This window comes from Amblyomma maculatum, chromosome 1 (genome assembly GCF_055883805.1).
Source record: "Amblyomma maculatum isolate TAMU_Amacu chromosome 1, ASM5588380v1, whole genome shotgun sequence".
NCBI classification, from domain to species: domain Eukaryota; kingdom Metazoa; phylum Arthropoda; class Arachnida; order Ixodida; family Ixodidae; genus Amblyomma; species Amblyomma maculatum.
This window is the reverse complement of record NC_139344.1, coordinates 332482941-332496361: the sequence shown is the minus strand read 5'-3', so window position 1 is coordinate 332496361 and position 13421 is coordinate 332482941. Positions and strand designations below refer to the sequence as shown.

The 13421-nt window shown below is 49.0% G+C and overlaps 3 protein-coding genes across 3 annotated transcripts in view; 2 read left to right on the top strand and 1 right to left on the bottom strand.

The window, feature by feature from the left end:
• Window positions 1-13421, bottom strand: part of Efr (ER GDP-fucose transporter) — a 72889-nt gene that overhangs the window by 17246 nt on the left and 42222 nt on the right. The gene's annotated exons all lie outside the window — the stretch shown is intronic.
• LOC146207438 (kelch domain-containing protein 3-like) lies at window positions 7255-7569 on the top strand. The gene has a single exon (XM_084576802.1). It carries the CDS (start codon window positions 7255-7257, stop codon window positions 7567-7569), a length of 315 nt encoding a protein of 104 aa, XP_084432928.1.
• Window positions 7747-8376, top strand: LOC146207437 (kelch domain-containing protein 3-like). Its single transcript, XM_084576791.1, has one exon. The coding sequence runs from the start codon at window positions 7747-7749 to the stop codon at window positions 8374-8376; it is 630 nt and encodes a 209-aa protein (XP_084432917.1).

Here is a 13421-nt window from a genome sequence, read left to right as displayed (position 1 = left end):
AAAATTGCCAAGTACTGCTATTGTGCTGAGTCTGCGGAACGTAAAAAACTAAGCGTCAAGATGGCAGCTCACCACATCATGCCGATTGGCTGAACAACTATGAAAGATGATGCTAGACAGTGGCCGAGGCTTTTATATTTGGATTTACTCTCGAAGGTTAGTTTTTTTTTTCTCTCTCTCTAAGTCAAATTCAAAGTGTATTAGCTCAAGCATTTTATAAAACGCGTGAATATTGTCTTATACTCGGTGAATAGGCAAGGAGCTTTAATGGCAGGGGGTCAGCCCAGGGAGAACGGCAAGAGCGGCACAGACGCGTGAGCGCGAAGAACACTTCCTTGTTCTTCCTGCTTTAATCATGCGCCACCTGGCAATACTAGGCGACAGTATATAGACGAGTGTCTCATATAGTAGGAATACTGGTTCGAGCCAGTCCTCTGGATCTTGCCCTGCAGGGTACCGTTGAATATTGGGGCTATCGGGCTGTTGAATCACAACAGGAACCTGCACTGTGCACTGAACCATCCTTACTGCAGGATCCTGCTTTCGAATTTGGGTGGGGTTCCGGTAGAAACTCGTGTTGATGTTGTAGCCGTTGATGTCGGCGGCTGGCTCGGTGGGCTGTGGGCACTGGGCAGGTCTCCCGGTGCGACACGAACAGGGTTGTTTTGTCGGCTTGTAGGAGGAGTCCGAAACATGAAGGCCATTACCTCTACCAAATGTGAAGTGGTGGTGACAATGTCGTATACAACAAACGACCAGACAAGAGTAGGACTGGAATCAACTCCTTATTGGGCTGAGTTGCGCCCGCGAAAGAACTACGAATCACGGCGGCGTCGATAGCAGCAATCGTCATGCTCGGCGATTGTCGGACTACGAATGCTCGTTTCACTCGTCAGCGAGCAATTTAAAGGCGTCGAATAAACATGTAGATAAAACCGAGACGGTGACTAGCAAAAGCTGAAACATTGTAAAAACACAAGCGTAGCTGGAATCCTTCGAGATGCATCTCGAAGCATCTTGCGGAAGAAAGGAAATAATAACGCTGCGTCTCACGACAATGAGCATGAGGAAACAAAGAGTAGATTAGTCACCCGTGCCCTACAATCACAGCGATAAGATCGCATGTCTGTGGTTGTTAAAGAAACAGCAAATAGATTTGGATGGTTCGCGGCACTATGCTAATCACCAAGTGAACAAATAATGAGGCATTCAGTGTGTTGAGCAAAGCATATACATTATTGCGGAAGCAATACTACTCTAGGTTTCGAGCCTTCAGCGTAGCGTGGCGGTAGCCACGTACAGCTCGAAGCAATATGAAAGGGAACACGGGAGCGCATGGCCACCACGCTTTCAAATGCGCTGTTACCGACAGGTGCTAAGAATCAGTGGTAAAGACACATCCAAAGTAAGCTTGGCCGGCTGCTCTTCCCGAGCATACCCTTGGTGCCACCTATTCTCGTCTTGTATTGGTGGCAGTGCTTTGCAAAACACAAAGGCCACGCGCTCCTGTGTTCCCTTTAATATTGATTCTAGCTGTACGTCTTACCCACGTGACGCTGTGACGTCACACCCCACGTGACACAAAAGCAAGAGATGGGCTCCCTACTCAAGCGGTCGGCGTGGCGCGGTCGGAGCCGCGGCTCAGTTGGCAGGAGCTGCCAACTTGAGTCTCTTGTTTCACATGGGACGGTTATGTCAGAATCAGCCGGCTAGGATCCTGGCATTCACGTTACCCCTACAGGCCACTAAGGCACGTTCATACGGCTTGGTTAAAGCGAGGCTTTATATGTGGGCTGAGGAAGAGGACAAAGAGAAGAACGCTCAGTCACCCGCAGCTAGTGCTTTCGCTCAATATTTGGTTCAGCAGCGTTGCACTCTTGTAATTTGTGGGCGCAGAGAACGGCATTGAGAGTGCGACCGGAGCTGGTTGCGGATCAGAACTAGGGACGACTTCTGAGACATGTCTCTGGATTGTACGGCGAAGCTCCGGAGCAAGGCCAGTTGGTGACTCCTTAACATATGGCTGCCGAGACAGTTGTCGCGCGACCTCCTCACGTACAGAAGCCTTAATTTCTTCGGAGGGGAGATGACTCCCTCTCCTCGGCTAGTCCAGCGAGCGAAGCGTTATATGCTGGCGGCGAATCAAAACACGCTTCTTGCGGAGCTCGTTATAACTTTGGCAGAGGTCGTAGACTTCCTTGACCGTAGTGGGGCCCTTGGCGATGAGCATATTGAAGGCATCGTCATCGATTCCCGTGAGGACATGACGTATCTTAACGGCCTCGGCCATGGTCGGGTTAACGCGGCGACAAAAATCAACAATGTCCAATTGGTGAACGTTTCACCGGTCAGCTGCGCTCGCGACCGAAGACGCTGTTCCGTGCGAAGTTCGCGGATGGCGAGGCGGGCAAAGAACACAGAAAATTTGGTCTTGATGTTAGCCAAGGCGGTAATGTCCGACTGGTGGTTCCGAAACCACAGGCTAGCTATATCGCTCAAGTAAAAAATGACATTGTTGAGCTCACGATTGTCGTCAGACTTATTGTGACGGCTGACCCGTTCGTAAGCGGACAGCCAGTCGTCGACGTCGTCATCGCTGCTTTCACCGAAGGTAGCGGGGTCCCGTTGACGAAGGGCACCAGTGCAGGTGAAGGGTGGAGCTATAGGTGCAATGAGGTCGGCTCCGTCATTGGGGCAGTCAACGTTCTGCTGCAAAGTTCCAGGGTGAGATGGGTACAGGGAACCTCAGATTGATCTCCACCAAGTGAATTATGGATTTAATGCCTAGGTCGAACGTCTAGCGCTGCCAGTAGTTCGGGCACAGCAGGATATAGATATAGAATTGCCAGCCGCAGGGCACAAATTCAGCACGAGAGATGGGCGCCAGAGATTTTTGGATTGGATTTGTACTGAGGCTTCTATTTTTAACTAGGTGGACCATAAAGGTCCTAGCCAAGTCAATTCCCTACTGTGACGGAGTCTGTCCCGCCGTGGCGCAACGCCACCAACACCATTTATCTACTCAGCCTTATCCAGAGACAAGCGATGGCAATGACGATGCTGTGGCGCTGCCTGTTCTTTGTCTTCCTTACACTACCCCGATTTAGCACCAGTAACTAACACTTCTAATTAAGCTCATTACTTAGCAGCTGCGCGCATTGTCTATACAGTAGTTCTAGCGCATTAAATCTTCATGAAAATAAATGAGACCCTTATTAATGCGCAAGCATTGTATGGCTATGTAGGCGGGTTTCGTGTGGGCATCACCATATATGGATATTGGGCGAGCTTTTGAATCTTCAATTGTGCCTTTGTTAAAGGTGCATCTGGGCAGTCCAATGCATATTTTGAGTGCCTGCGCTTGCACGCTCTCTACGGAAAAATGTGTCAGCCGCTACCCGATTACTCTTCATGGAGTCGTAATACCTTGTCGACATTGTAAATGAGGAACTAGTTAGTATATAGGAAAAAGAATGGTAACATCGGATAGGGTGTCAAGGAAAGGTGTACAAGTCACAAAATGGTTGATGTCGGTTAGTTGGATAAGTAATTACAGCCGATTATGTTAATCAGACATCGAGGGGAGAGGCAATGTTGACGTCCAAAGGGGGGTCACGTGGTACACGGCTTCCGATTATGTAGGCCCAGCTCATAGTGGCGAGAAAGTTGAAATGCTTTAACGTGAACGAGCAGGATAGGGCATGATTCGCGTGCACAAAAGGGTTGGAAATGGTTAGAAAGTGTGTAAAGAGAGGTATTCGACAAACTGCAGTCTGGAAAATTCAGAGAGCACAGCAGAATGGGCAGTACAGAAATGCCCGAGCGTTGCTGATACACGCGGTACATCACTTGCCCCTTGTCGAACACAACCGGTGTTCCGTTGAACGCATAAAGTTCACCAGCGTTCTATAATTCGTTTACAGAAAAGGAAAGGCGCAGTATCTGTCACTCACAGAATTCCGCTCACACATCTCGCGGGCAGCACAGCAACACTCATGCTTACGCATTTCTCAAGTGCAGTTTCTGCAGTGATCTCGAAAAAAAAAATTTTTTTTTTTCAAAGCTTTATCGTGCACGATCTGCAGCGTATTGCCATTTTTGTCCGACTCGGCAAAGAGGTGCATATGTTCTGACTTGAGTAAAAATGAATCTACGGTTACTGTATAAAAATATAGATGTATTCGCGGAATTCAAAGACGGTGCTAAATGCGCTCTATAGCGTCTACTCTACAGGCGAAGCTTGAGCGGCCCCTAATTTCCTAATTTTACATATTACCCTACAAGGTTGATGGAGTAGGATGCCAAAATAAAGTAATGACACACCAGTAAGAAAAATTTTCAATATTTAAATAATAAACCCTACAGGCACCAAAACTATCACAATATCAAGCACGCATCCTCAGCCGTTTTGTTCCTTGCCTTTAATTCCAGTTGCGGTAACTGGAGCATGATATTTCTCTTCTGTACGTCTTGCCGGAAGTGAAAGAGGTGTTAGACGTCTCTGTTTTTCTCATCAGCTTCGCAGTTCCTTTAATATATCCCGTACTGTCGGTTGTGACCACAATGACAGTCGATTGATCTCTTGCTACTACGCTCTTTCTTTTGTTACAAACCGGCATATCATTCAGGGACAGCGTCTCGAGGATTTCTGGTTGCTCTGGAGTTTACTTTTCGAAATTACTGGCGACTTTGTTTCACTTGTTTAAAAATATCTTGCTGAAAGAAAGATGACCTTAAAGCAGCTCCAGACGCTCTCCATGAATTGCAAAAAAATTCGCAGAGAACCAATAAAATTCATGTTGAACAATAATAATAATAATAATAATAATAATAATAATAATAATAATAATAATAATAATAATAATAATAATAATAATAATAATAATAATAATAATAATAATAATAATAATAATAATAATAATAATAATAATAATAATAATAATAATAATAATAATAATAATAATAACTTTTAATTCCATCATCGTAAGTTGATGATGGGAATAAAAGCTATTAACGCTTGACAAAGTTCCCACTCCCTTTACAGCAAGTGAGCAGTGGCAGGCGACAGTACTTCTAGCACAACCGCAAACAATGAGGTGAGAAAAAAACAAACAGACAAAGTTGACTTAAACGTAAGCAAGAAAAAGTAGTTTGCTTAGAAAAGGAAAACAGGCATCAAACGAACAACAATAATTGCATATAAAACCATGCTTGTAAAACAGTAATTCTACAACGGAACGTTTACACACGCATAATGAATAGGCACCAGGAAAGGAAAGTTTCGCGGAGAAAGACGTCGAGAAGGTTAGTGTAGGTAATGTTGTCTATGTTTATATTCGCGTCAAGTAGTTGATTAAGCAGTAATGGAAGTTGAAATGCAACCATTTGGCTTCCATAGTTTGCGCTCCTGGCTTGAGAGGCGAGCTCGTGGTGGGGGGCTTGAGTACGAGCGGGTGTGCCAGTTTACGGGCTGTGAGGGCCCTGTTTCAGCTAGGATCCGTGGCAAATTCTTCAGGCGAGATTGCTTCTCCGGCGACTGGGCATACCCTGCTGCTGCAGGCAGACTCGGCGTTTGGTGAAGCCAAATGCGAATTGTGAGGCTAGGCCCAGGCTAGCTTAGGCGCCATGATTTCCAGCTGGGCCTACTGCGAGGCCCAGCGAAGCGACTGCCGCTCCGTGTCAAGCACAAAATTCGGGCTCGAAAGTCCCGAAAAGTGAATGTAAATGGTGCACAACACTTTCACAAACCGTTTGCAGCGCATTCAGTCCATGAACTGGCGAATAACCGCACGAAACAGTAAAAAACCTCCGGATCCGACATGAGACGCGTCCGTTAGTGTTCCTGTATAGCATATACAGGAACACTAGCGTCCGTGTGCTCTGACAGCCACCTGGCGGTCTCCTTTTCCCGAAAAGTGTCTTGGCTAGCTACGTCCACTGGATGATCGGATCAACGTGTCATCTGAGACGCAGATAGTTCACGAGGTGTCTCGTTGGGATCATCCATGACGAATGGTTGCGATTAGTTGGCACCGGCTATGAGCATTTAACCAGCATTTCAATGTCCCTGATTCATTCCTAGGTTTCGGCTCCAACAGCTATGGCGGAATCAAAGATGAACATAATTAGCTGTCTGGCCTATGTCACTTATGGAAACATCTGACCGAGCCCATGCTCGAGCGCACCAGCTCGAGCCAAGGCGGTGCTTCGTCTTTATTTTCAGCTGCAGCGGAGACTACCTACACAGAGCGAGCGCCACGATGCCAGCGTGTGTGCGGCTGAATGACCTCATGGTTGTCATGTGACTAGGCATGGCCAGCGCGTAGTTACCTTGGTGTCGGTGGTTGGTTGGTTGCACAACTTTTATTTCCATCGGAAATGGGCGTCCTCTTCCCCGCCCCCGGCACGCGTGCCGGGGAAGACGAAGAGTCGTGCGCCAGCGGATTAGAGGCTGGCAGGTAGCCCTTGGCTTGTTGCGGCCTCTTGCTGAGTGGCGTCATGGATGTCACTTGATCCTCGGCTCAAGGTCACACACACGCACACAGTGAAGCTTGGGATGGGAGTAGTAAAAGCTTTTGCTTTTAATAAAACCATACAGATTGCGGAAGCTCATGACTGGCCCATCTGCGAATGTGTGCCGCACAACATTACTGAGTGCACCTCCGAGGCATCACTGCTTCTTGGATCATAAGCTTTGCATTCTCCCAAACCACTTCTTTCGCGTCAACATTTCATCAGCATGAGCTTTGTCTTCACCACTCGGCAAAGCGTACATCATAGCACGTGCTATTTGGAGACGTGGCTTAACAAGAAAAAAAAAAACAACCCTTTAAAACAGTCAATATAAAGAGCAAACTCGTAAAATATTGTGAGGGTACGGGCGCATTGTCAGCTGAGAGCTTATTTCATGTTTACGTTTCATTCACTAATGGGAAGCGTTACACATCTAGATAATATGAGTAGCCTTGCACAACTCAACAAAAATATACACTAATCCTTTCTTTTACTGCTTTGGTTCGTTTACGTTTTATCAATCAAACCAAGGTACGTCAGTTCTTTCTCCGATAGTGGTACAGTGACGAACTGCTGATACAGGTGCACAGAAAAGGAGAAGAATGAAGCAAGTCTGAAGAAAACGAAGCAAGACCCACAAGACAGGCCAGCAGCAACAACGGACAGTCTCGCCGAGCTCATTAGTTGTGGACGGTCAAAGAAAGCTAGTTGCTCTTTTTCGCACTGTTGAAGATGTGGACGATGCGACTGGAAAACGTGCCAGAAGGTGTCAATGGCACGGCCGTCTGCATTGATGGTAAGATCTACTCGTTTGACCCCGACCGCGAAGACGTGCACCTCACCGCACGCGATCCCGTTGACGTCTACATATTCGACCCTGCATCCTGCCGGTGGGCCCGGCTGCTGACGCAATCACTCCCGGACGGAAGCCCCTGGCATAGTACCTACGCCCGCAAAGTTGTAGCCTACGGTCATAGCGCCTACCTATTGAGCGATGGGGACTACATTGGAGTAGGCAACGCTGTTTACCGTTTCGACACCAAGACGATGGCATGAAGCCGCCTGAACGTGTCTGGCCAATGGCCGGAATTTCGGCTAGGTCAAAGTGCATGCGTGGTGGGCTGTCGAGTTTTCTTTTATGGTGGATGGCCGGACTTTGGGCCACCCATTCGGAAGATAGATTTCCTCGACCTGGAGACCATGCGGTGGCATGTGATGTCAACCAGCGGCGTGATGCCGGACAGCCTAATGTATCACTCAGCGTCAGCTATTGGGTCCCGAATGTACGTGTGGGGCGGTATCAGTGTGAGTGCCGACCATGACACTGTCTACGACAACTCTCTGGTGTTTCTGGATACGGCAACTTCGACATGGGTGCGCCCTCGCGTCTATGGCTTACCTCCGAAGGGGCGCGAGGACCACTCGTCATTTGTCTACAAGAACCAGCTGTATATATTTGGAGGTTTAGACTTCGACCATGGCAGTTACTTTCACAACATCCACAAGTATAGCCCTGAAACGTCGTGCTGGACCCAAATGACACCGCAAGGGTCAGGCCCGCCCCCTAGGAGGTTCCCCGGCTGCGGCGTCATTGGCCAAAGGGTGTTTGTATTTGGTGGTCAAGGCCTGAAAACGAACGCAAGGGACGGTCAGCCAGCGGAGTCTAATACGGAGGAATCTTCTCTAGAGGACGAATTAGATATGCTTACGGATATGCACATACTAGACTTTGCTCCGACACTGAAGATCATGTGTCTGATGGCTGTCATAGACACAGGAGTGCACGTCGACCACTTACCACCGGGAATTAGGAATGAGATCAGGGCCATGATCGCCGACAGCAGAATTTCACCGCCATCGTGATTTAGTTGCTGATGCTGAACGCCATAGGAGAGAATGCCTTTGACGGGGACAGGGTATGGTGATATTGACTGTGCGTGATCCCACTGCCGACTTCGTAGCAAGAAAGCAAATTACATTGATAATTACACGGCCTGCCCCGGTCACAGCTTCCACATAAATGCGCTGATGCTCATGAATTTCTAATTCCAAGGCCCGTAATCCGAGTTTGTGTAGTTTTTAGAAGTGCCATTTTCGCCATCTGATTCGTGGAAACGCCGGAACCGGAAATGCTGGCAGTCGAACTGACATACGGTTCTGGCTTTTCCACCACGCAGATGACTCGAGGTCAGGGCGGAAACGACACTTCTGCAAACGACGCAAACCCGGAATACTGACCTAGGTTTCCATGCTGTCATGTTTGTGGTCACCGGGACATAATAGAGAAACTGCTTAAAAGAAAAAAAAAAGATAATTATATATGTGCTTATTTTCGATTATTACAGTATCATAGCTTTACCTTTGAGTTGTAGAGTCGCAACAAGTGCACAAATGCGAGAAATATTTCGTTATCAGAACCCCTTCGGTGGCTCTTTGGTTAAGGCTTTCGAGTAGCGAACCGGGGAAACCGAACTCAAACCAGGCCGCAGCGGCTGCTCTTCACCGAAGGTGAAACGCTAAGGCCCACGTACTGTGAGACTGCAGTGTATGTTAAAGAATCCTAAAAGGCTTAAATTACTTAATGCCTTCCACTACAGTGTGTTTCAGAGCTACTTTGGGACAAAGGCCTTAAACGCAGCCCGCGGAGCTGTGTATTGTGTGTATTGCCGCCCGTCGGCTAGAAAATTTTCATTACAGCTATTGTTCCAAAAGCGCATGCTAGATTAGTCGACTTTTCCGCCTGACGCATTTTAACTAATAGCAACTTAGTCCTTCTCGAACGGTAGACGTTCTTTGTGGAAATGAAGAGGCACTGACCTCATCTCCGGCCAACTTGCTCCGGTCAACTTGCTTTTCCTTTCTTATTCAAGTCTACATCTTTTCAGGATAAGTGACTGCGGTGTTATTAACCGTAGTACCCATTCAGTAGCTCTCACAGATCTAGTAAAGTGGCTCCGACGTTTAGATATGCATATTTGAGCCCCCGGCCACTGTTTTCAATGAAGAAGGGGAGAGCATTGTCTGGGATTTAGACTTTGTGGCAGGCTTTTATTTTTTTTTGTAATTTTTAATTTAACAATATTTTTTACCGTGTCAATTGTTTCTTTTCTTTTTTTTTTCTTTTTTTTTTTTTTTACGTTTCGGCTTCTAACCAGAGACGAATATTTTCTCAATGTGGCTGTATGGCAATATGAGTTGAAACCCGTGAGGTAGGATGTTAAAGCCCTTGAATCGAATCAGTACCTGATCACTCCTTTGTCGCCATAAACTCTGCCAGTCACGCTTAGCTGAGTGACTATAGCGCGACTGATATTGTTTGACAGTGGTCCCGAATTGTACTCCTGTACAAGGGCGAGTTTCGAAAAATTCTTTTTTTTTTTTTCACAGTATTCCCAGATAATGTGGTCTAGGGACCCCCTCACACTACAGTGTAAAATTATTCGTCATTATTTCCGGAAACAATGCGTTCACGATAACTGGATTTGGGTATGTATAGGTTTGGAGTCGCCTCCAGGTTATCGCCTGTTTATCATCCGGCGAAGGGTCTGGCGGTGGCACCAGCCTGCGATCTAGTCTCTAGTGCTGTGCAATTTCCCAAATTTTACCATGCGGTCTCCGCTACTTTGGTCGAGGTGTTCTCAACTAGTCCTGCTGTAAATTCTTCGGGTTAGCTCGTGTGCCCCCTCAACATGAAAGACTTCGAAAATTCGCTTGCAAGACATTCGCAAGATGCTTCGTTTCCTCTTTCACTTTTTAAGGAGACGTCATTGTGATAGACGCAGCAAAAACAAAGGAGGCGTGGCCATTCAAACAGCCTACAGGAGGAATTTGGTGAATGCGAAGACTTGGGAATCAGCGGCAATCAATGACGAATCGTTTGCGCTAACTAGGCGCCCTGGCGTGAGGCTTGCTTAAAGCCTGGAATTTTGTGAGCTTCGTGCGCATACAAGTGTAACAACTTGCAAAATGAAACGCTGGCAGCAATGCTTATTATCCCAAGGCGCACCTAGCTCTTTTTGACATGTGGAGGAAACTGCCAGCATCTGACGTGCAAGCAAGGTAGGCTTCGACGCCAGCAATTTTTCTCGATCCACACTCGAAAGGGTATGCATATGGAAAGCAGCGTGTTAGTCGCTTCACAGAAGTCGGTATTTAAAGAGATTGTCTGAACGTATGCGTCATGTTGGGAGCTTCGGGAAAGAAATTGCGGAAGCGGGGGGGGGGGGGGGGGGGAGGAGGTCGCATAAGCTCTGCCTCTAATGGCGCAACGTGACAGCGTTAATGACTCCCGTCTGTGGCTCGCTTTGAGGATCCGCAGATGCATGCTCGCGCACATCGTGTTTGTTACTCGCTTAATCACTAATAACTTAATTGGTGCCTTTTGTTACCCTCCACATACCCATTAGCATGTTGTACCAAGCTACGATAGCGCCACCAAATAAGCACTCGCGAAGAAGAAGCGAGCTAATCGTGAGCTCTCCAGAACAGATAAGACACTCGGCTGCAACGCCAGGAGGAGGAGGAAAAAATTGGAGGCTTATCAAGGTTAAGCCCAGTGGATGCGAAGCATGTTAAGCAGCTGCCTCAGTGTGGATGGGGCTAAGTAACGGAGACGTGGTTTTAGGTTAATTGTCGTACTTTATTCTTTGCAGCCCGACAAACACACTCTTATGGTCCGTAAATGCATGACTCTTGGTTTGCACGTCACTTATTCTGTATTGTCTTTGAGCATTTCTACACAACACCACGCTGCAGCCTTCGTTTTGCATTCCTATTATTAACGTCCTTAGCGTTTGGAGGCATCTGGACCGCATACACGCCCGGCGCAAAGACGCTGGCGCGGTTGCGGGCACAGAGACTGACGCGACGGCGGGCGCGCGCCGCTTCATCCCTGGCGTGACGTCACATATCACGTGATGCAGCGATGGTGGCGCCACCGCCGCGTCGCGCGCGACGGCGCGAACCGAAGCGTGGATGCCTCCGCCGGGCGACGTCCGACGGCGCGATATAAGGCCCCATCTGCAGCCGGTGTGACGTCATCACGTGACGTCACAACATGTGATCTCACTTCAAGGTCAATGGTGGCCACCGCCGGGAGGCGACCGACGGCGCGATATGAGGCCCCATCTGCAGCCGGTGTGACCCCACTTCAGGGTCAATGGTGGCCACCGCCGGGCGTCGCGCGAAGGCCCGAAACCTACGTTAATATGCTTCGCATAAAATGTTTATTCAGCAAGAGAGTTCCGACATTTGAAGGGTCCAGGGCCACCGCACGGCCCTCACATTACACGCATGTCCATGCCGGGTGGTTCACACGGCGAAAGTGGATGTCCAGGTCTTGCGACTCGACGAGGACCACCCAATCCTCCCACAATCCAATGGCAAGCTGTCCCTACGGGGAAGGATCGGCAGGGAGGCCGGAAGAGAATACGGTCTGAGTGGGCGTGCTACTCTCCACAGAGAGTGCACTCAGGGGAAACGGGTTGGCGGTAGGATGGGAGCTGAAGGATAGGATAGGATAGGAAATACGTTAATTTCTCTAGGAAGGTCTTGTGCTAGTAGCAGAAGAGGTCCATCTTCTGTCTTCTCACAGGGTCGGTGCCCCTATTCCAGGGCTCCGCTAAGCTTCGCTGCTCGCTGGGCGTGCTGGATCAGACCTAGTTGGCAATCCAGATCGCCGCTGGAGAGCTCTCCCACTGTTCCGCACTCGGGTCTTTACGAAAGCTATCGTTATTTCTACATTGCCATGTGATGTGGTATAACGAAGGTTTGCTACTCAATCATGGGCAGGTGTCCCGATATTGTGACGGGTAAATTTTGCTTAGGATATGCAGGTTAGCTGAAGGATGGGAAGAGTTCGAGCCTGGAGACGCAGCCATCATATTCTGTTCCGTGGCTCTTGGCTCACCGCCATCGTACGTGGTCCGGATTTAGCAGCAGTAAAGTGTAGCAGCTGCTATACCTGCATCACTGTGTGCCACACTACCGCATTATGTTAGAGATCATTCGTCACAGTTACGAACGTGCCTCTGGCGTAGCATGTCTGATTCGTAATGGAAGGATTCTGGAGGGCTTGGCTTCTGTTGCGCTCATCAACGCGACATACCACACCGCCGGCTTCTGGACTGGCGCCTGCTCGTCGAGAGCGCAGCTGCAGTGCTTGCACTTGAGAGCCGGCGCGCGGTGCGTGCCTTTTCGTTCACTTCCCGTGACCCTGGATCGCGGAATGCCTGGCTGGCGCTGATTTCAAGACGCCGACGCAACGCCGCCCGCGAGACGACTCCGATGTCCGCGCGTCGGCAAGGCGAGCAGCAGTATTCCCAACCGCAGGTCATCCACGGTGTGTGGAGGTGTGTGTGTGTGTGCGCACGCGCTGGGCTCTCGTGTAAAGGAGCAGCGGAGGCCAGGAAGCTCATTCCCACGGGACTCGGGCTGTCCGGCAAGGACGCACGCGACGACGGCTGCGGATTCGAACTCCATGGAATGTGCACGCATGATGTTGTGCGTACATGTACTACGGGTGTGAGGAGGAACTATGCTGGAGCCTATTGGCCCCGTCCAGAGAGTTTACTTCTTCCCTATTGGCTTAGCCATATGGTCTTTGTTTAGCGAGCCTATTTAACGAGCTGTCAGGGGTGATTTCAGGGGAGAAGAGAACAGTTGCAATAAACATGCTGTAAACCTGGTTCGACTCCGAGTAGTTCTCCAAGGTGCTCAGCAGATACACCTCAACAGACCGCCGGTCAGCGCAACCGAGCACGGCGGGTGAGAAGGGAACCCTTTCGAATGCCAGCAGTTGAACAGACCGTCGCCCTCTGGACGAGCACGGCGGGTGACAGCTTGGAAGCGGCTTCGAAACATAACTGCTTCCCTCAGCCTCCCATCTGCACTGAGCAGCCCGAGTTGGC

What these genes read in the sequence shown, in the direction of transcription:
- LOC146207438 (XM_084576802.1), top strand. Translation starts at nt 7,255, where the DNA reads ATGCGACTGGAAAACGTGCCAGAAGGTGTCAATGGCACGGCCGTCTGC.
- LOC146207437 (XM_084576791.1), top strand. Translation starts at nt 7,747, where the DNA reads ATGCCGGACAGCCTAATGTATCACTCAGCGTCAGCTATTGGGTCCCGA.